The 6,492-nt window shown below is 36.5% G+C and overlaps 1 protein-coding gene across 1 annotated transcript; it reads left to right on the top strand.

Annotated features, from left to right (window-relative positions):
• The first annotated feature begins 413 nt into the window (after nucleotides 1-413).
• Nucleotides 414-5,475, top strand: LOC110314927 (zinc finger protein 431-like). The gene is made up of 3 exons (XM_029534665.1): nucleotides 414-535; nucleotides 735-795; nucleotides 2,753-5,475. Exons 1-3 carry the CDS (start codon nucleotides 502-504, stop codon nucleotides 3,960-3,962), a joined length of 1,305 nt encoding a protein of 434 aa, XP_029390525.1. The 5' UTR covers nucleotides 414-501; the 3' UTR covers nucleotides 3,963-5,475.
• The last annotated feature ends 1,017 nt before the right edge of the window (nucleotides 5,476-6,492 follow it).

Below are 6,492 nucleotides of genomic sequence, written 5' to 3'. Positions count from 1 at the left end.
CCTATACATGGTGGACATTGAGATTAAGGGCATGAGCAAATACATGCAGCAAGCTAGTAGTTTATTTTGCAGTTTTTAGTTGTTTATACTGATTTATCAGTGGTGTTAATCTGTAATCTGTTTGCCTGCGTCCCCCTCTCTGTCTGTCTCTGTCTTTCTCTCTGTATGTTAGTTGGCATTTCTTTTGCTAGGCTATATGCTGTTCAAAGAGTACAGCATTGTCAGGTGAACCTCATAATTTGGTTTTCAGAATTTGGTTTGAAAATGATTTCATGATTATAACAGGATTTCTCTGTCATGGTCTAAGTGTGGGAATTATCAAGATCAAATGAATGTATTGTCAATGAAGTATTCCTTACAGTATTATCACTGTCACACTTTGTGTTGTACATATGTATGGGACTTTAGGATGCATTGACCTTTGAGGATGTGCATGTCCACTTCACTCGGGAGGAATGGTCCTTGCTGGATCCATCTCAGAAGAGACTTTACAAAGATGTAATGCTGGAGATCTACAGGAATCTCACTGCTATAGGTAAACCTGAATTTTCCTTTCAGTTTTAAAATAAGGTGGGGGAACAGCTGATTTCTTTGTTATTGATGCCCTTGTGTGATCTTGAATGAGAATAAGGAAGAATGAGGCGAATAACGAGGGCATGGTTCTGAGGTTCACTGAATATAGTGGCTTATGGACTAATTTCCAACAATAATTATTTTCTGGTCCTATATTTTAGGCTACAAATGGAAAGGCCATAACATTGAAGAACACTGTCAAAATGATAGAAGATATGGAAGGTAATGTTTTGTGAAACCTTATTCTAATGAGCTCCTGAGGAAAATTTAATGTGTTCTCAGTTTTAAGGAGCAGCAATAGTATTTTATTTACTGCTTTAGTTTAGTTGTTGACTATTAGATTGTCACAAAACCAAGTACCTCAATTCCAGGCAGCTGATCGTTTGTTGCAACACATTCCTCTATCACAGTATTTCTTAACAGATATAACTATTTGAATCATATCACCATTAGAGCTACAATGTAGCACTGCCATTCTGTGTATATTCACACAACTCAGATATTGCAAATAGTACACACACTGAATAATAGGTGATATGTGTATGTCCAAAATCTTCTACTGAGCAAATAGTCCATAGTAAAGCTGTTGTTACTCATATAGTTGTCTTATATCTGATAGTTTAGTGAGAGGGGAAGTTTATGAGCATTAAGGATGTTGTGCTGGAGAAACCTTAATCCCTACCATATGGGGAACAAAAAGTCAAACCGTATGAATATAAGGTGGAAACCCTTTATTTGTTATTCTTTTAATAGGTATATCATATGTCATATTGGATACAGGCCGTATGAGCAGAGGGATTTTGAAAGAAACAGAGTATCTCTGTATTCTAGAATTATTTATTAGATCATATAATATTGCAGTAAATCTCCAACCCAAATAGGCCCCGACCATAAAAACACAACTCAGTTCATATGAACACGTGCTGTGCGCCTAGATTGGGCAGATCTACTGCTACTCACTCTACCATCTTCTCCATCCATGAGACCCCTTAGAACTTGTAGTTTCTCCAAACCATGTCCTTCTGCTCTGCTTTTCTTCTTCCTTTTCCTCTGTGTCCTCTCCCTCTTCCATTTTCTCCTTCTTCTCTCTCCCCACCTTCCACTCAACTTTCCCTTTAATCTGCCCAATCATCAGTTCTCTTTATTTTACAAATGAAGATAGGAAGCAGGTTTACAGGAAATCACATGTGGGCTGACTAATTCCATGTTCACAACTCATCATAGGAGAATGAAATTAACATCAAATATAATTAGCCACAGGGCTATGCACAAAAATATATGATAGGCCCCACTTTGAAGAGACTTTCTGAATGGGATACAAGTTTGTAGTCACTTAGATTTTCACCTTCATTTGGAATACAACCATAAAATTATACTGCAGAAAATCCTATGAGCATTAAGAATATGGAATTTCTGATTGTCCTTCATTTTCAAATACGACTCACAGTGCAAGAAGATTTATAAACATAATTATAGTGGTAAATCATTGAATTCATGCAGTTTTCTTCAAGTATCTGAAAAACTTGATGTATAAAATGTCTGGTTTAAATGTGAGCCCTGTAATAAATGCCCTAAACATCACAGGTATCTTTAATGATGAAAAATAACCATAAAGGAAAGGGAACACCAAGACTGTGAACAATGTGATAAAACATTTTTTTCATAGATTCATTTTATTATTTGTTTTTTTTTTTTTTAAGATTTATTTATTTATTATATGTAAGTACACTGTATATGTCTTCAGACACTCTAGAAGAGGGTGTCAGATCTGGTTACGGGTGGTTGTGAGCCACCATGTGGTTGCTGGGATTTGAACTCAGGACCTTCGGCAGAGCAGTTGGGTGCTCTTACCCACTGAGCCATCTCACCAGCCCTTATTATTTGTTTTATGTATGTGAATTCACTGTCACTTTCTTCAGAAACACCAGAAGAGGGCATGGAATTCCATTAGAGATGGTTGTGAGCCACCATATGGAAGCTGGGGTTTGAACTGAGGACCTCTGGAAGAGAAGTCAGTGCTCTTAACAGCTAAGCCATCTCTCTAGTCCCCTGAGAAAACCCTAAGATCAGAATCTACCCTACAACTAGACCAAATTGTAAAACCAATTCATACAGATAGAAAGGATTCATCAGTGTGATTAATGTAATAAAATTTTACATGTCCCAATTATCACTGCAGGCAGGAAAGAAGCCCTGCTGGAGAGAAACCCTATGAATATACACAATGTCATAAAGCCTTCACATATCACAGTCATCTTCAAAAGCTTGAAGGAAACCAAACTCGAGAGAAACACTCTGAAGGCTTTCCACATATTGAAGCGCTTGCATGTCAGAGTACTGTCCAAATAAATAAAAGAACAGATACTGGAGAGGAACCCTACAAATGTAATGAATGCGATAAAGCCTTTTTACAACTCGAGTATCTTCGAGTACTTGAAAGAACACATTCTGGAAAGAAACCCTATGAATGTAATCAATGTGGTAAAGCCTTTTTAAATCCCGCCCGTCTTCGAATCCATGAAAGAACACATACTGGAGAGAAACCTTACCAATGTAATCAGTGTGGTAAAGCCTTTACACAAAGTGGTAATCTTCAAACCCATAAAGTAGTACATACTGGAGTGAGACCCTACATATGTAATCAATGTAATAAAACCTTTTCACACCAGAGTCATCTCCGAATACATGAAAGAACACACACTGGAGAGAAACCTTACATATGTAAGCACTGTGATAAAGCCTGTTCACACCGGAGTCATCTCCGAATACATGAAAGAACGCATACTGGAGAAAAGCCTTACATATGTAAACAGTGTGATAAAGCCTATTCACACCGCAGTAATCTCCGAATACATGAAAGAACACATACTGGAGAGAAACCTTACATATGTAAACACTGCGATAAAGCCTATTCACGCCAGAGTTATCTCCGAATACATGAAAGAACACATACTGGAGAGAAACCTTACAAATGTAATGAATGTGAAAAAGCCTTTGCACGGCTCAAGTATCTTCGAGCACATGAAAGAACACATACTGGAGAGAAACCCTATGAATGTAATCAGTGTGGTAAAGCCTTTTTACAACCTTCCTTTCTTCGACTACATGAAAGAACACATACTGGAGAGAAACCGTACAAATGTAATCAATGTGATAAAGCCTTTGCATGGCTCAAGTGTCTCCGAGTACATGAAAAAAAACATACTGGAGAGAAACCCTACAAATGTAATCAGTGTCATAAAGCCTTTGCACAGCTCCCATGTCTTCGAGTACATGAAAGAACACATACTGGAGAGAAACCTTACAAATGTGATCAATGTGGTAAGGCCTTTACACAAATCGGTCATCTTCAAACCCATAAAGTAATACATACTGGAGGGAGACTCTAAGTATGTAATCAGTGTGATAAAGCCTATTCACTCCAGAGTCATCTTCCAATACATGAAAGAACACATACTGGAGAGAAACCTTTTAAATGTAATCAGTGTAGTAAATCATTTTTATCTCACAGTCATCATCAAGCTGATGAAAGAATTCATACTGAATAGAAACCTTACAAATGTAATGAATGAGATAAAGCCTTTGGATAGCCCAGGTATCTTCTTATACATGAAAGAAGGCATACTGGAGAGAAACCTTATGAATGGGCTCACTGTGGTAAAGCCTTTGCACATCACAATAATCCCTGAATATATATGAGAACACATTCTGTAGAAACGCCCAATGAATAAATGTAATCAATGTCATAAGACATTTGCGTGTGGCAATAGTCTTTGAATATATTAAAGAACAGATACTGGAGAGAAAACATATGGCTCCTTGGGGAAATGTGAAAGAACTCATAATGTAGAGAATCAATACAAAGGACTTGGTAAGATCATTACGTTCAGGTCCACAAGATTATTTCTGGAAAAAAATAACCTGACCATTGTTGTCCATCTACTCAAGCAAAATGTTCCTTTGTATTTTACATGCACCTGCAAATTTATCTTGACAAAATTCATTTAAATGATAAGCTAAAAAAAACCCTTTAGATGTTACACTTCTCTTTAATTTCACACACACAAAAAACTTTCTGGTATATAATTTTGGGGTGTCTATTAATGACTTTTCTGTTTCTGGGAAAAACAATGTCTAAGACAACTTATAAAGCAGTTTAATTTGGCTTATGGTTCCACACCACCAAAGTGTCACTAAAATCAGTTGTGAGACATGGCAGCTAAAGTAGGAAGCTCAAATATCACATCTTCAACCTGTAGCAGGTAGCAAGGAGTAGGAACTAGAAATGTCATAGATAAAAACTCTCAAGCCCACCTCCACTGATATATTTCCTCCACCAGGGCAGCATTTGTTCAATCTTCCCAAATGATACAATCAACTTAGAAGGATTGATTTCTCTGATTGCAAACATACCTCTGTATGTATTTATAGCCCTGTAAATATTTGAAAGTGTCTATGTATTATGTTGATATCAGGTCATGAGAAAACATTCATACATAAGAGAAATCCTATCCCTACAATCAATTTGGTAAAGATTTTGACATCACATTCCATCAACATAAAAAATATTGCTACACCTCTTTTTCTTAATATCCTTTGAAGCAAGTAAATAATTCACCATGTTCATGTAAGTTCGTTGGTTCATATATCCACGTGTGGTTTATATTTTGAGAGTTTCGAACTTGGTGTTGAAGTGTGCTGTATGTGTGACAAATGCCTTTATTAAAATATAATTGATGATTCTTATATTACTTCTGTGGCTACAGGTTTCTTCTCTTATGCTTTTACTTGATGTCAGATGTCTTTTGCCTTCAATTGATATAATATAATGCCTATCAACTAAGTGGTTCATTATCTATTTAAAAATTGGATTGTGCCAGGCATGGTGGCTCACGCCTTTAATCCCAGCACTCGGGAGGCAGAGGCAGGCCTGGTCTACAAAGTGAGATCCAGGACAGCCAGGGCTATACAGAGAAAACCTGTCTCAAAATACCAAAAATAAAATAAAATAAAATAAAATAAAAATTGGATTGTATGCAATCATACGTTTCAAGTAAAGGTGTTTGTGAATGGGTGGTGGCTCTTGTCCCTGATGTTGTTTGTCATATTTTCATAAGTTCTCTAGAGATTTTGTTTGTTATTCAGCCTGGCTTGCATGTCAGTAATGAGTTAAGACTACTTAGATTTTATATTATCATGTGTCACCCTCCTGAGTACAAAAATAGATTTACCCCCAATGTCTTCTTTTTGGTCAACACAGTTTAGCAACATTAATGTAAAAATGCTTAATAGAAGAGAATATAAATAAAATTAAATACATAATGTGTGTATCCAATGTAACATGTTCACTTATCTGGTGTAAAAACATAGCATAATCTCCAATTATCTGTAATCTATATATGCTTATATTATTCCTTCTAACATGCTTCTTCATGTCCCCATTAGTTAATCTCATGTGTCTGTGTGGGTGACTGTATCTGTGTGTCTTTGGATGTCTGTGTGTGTATAAAGTGATTATAGGCTTTTAGGCAATGGCTAGTATATGGAGTGTGGAAGACAACTTTGTGAGGTGTACTTTGGCCATATTTATATCATGATTTCCAGTTTTGCTCTCTGTGGCACGTGCCTGGTGAGATATCTCACTGATGCTCAAATGAGAGGAGTTGAAATATTACACCAGTAAATTATTGTCTTCAGACTATATACATATTACAATCTAAGGATGGAAGAATACAAGCCAACTTCAATTTAAAAATTGGATTTGCAAATGAAAATCCCATAATGCTTTGTTTTAGATTGTGTTATCTCATTCTGCAGAGTAAACACTCGCAGAGTAAAACAGCTAGAAGAAAATATTCCACATGCAGGAAATAGCTTTTTGGATAACCTCCTCCTCTCCTGCCCCCCATCCAGTTTTTC

The sequence above is a fragment of the Mus pahari genome, unplaced genomic scaffold (assembly GCF_900095145.1).
Source record: "Mus pahari unplaced genomic scaffold, PAHARI_EIJ_v1.1 scaffold_11377_1, whole genome shotgun sequence".
Classification (NCBI taxonomy): Eukaryota; Metazoa; Chordata; class Mammalia; order Rodentia; family Muridae; genus Mus; species Mus pahari.
The sequence above is the reverse complement of the archived record's forward strand: the minus strand, read 5'-3'. Positions and strand labels throughout refer to the sequence as shown.

Coding starts and splice junctions, on each gene's coding strand:
- LOC110314927 (XM_029534665.1), top strand. CDS start 502: ATGCTGGAGATCTACAGGAATCTCACTGCTATAG. Junction 536..734: donor CAGGAATCTCACTGCTATAG/GTAAACCTGAAT, acceptor CCTATATTTTAG/GCTACAAATGGAAAGGCCAT. Junction 796..2,752: donor AATGATAGAAGATATGGAAG/GTAATGTTTTGT, acceptor TTATCACTGCAG/GCAGGAAAGAAGCCCTGCTG.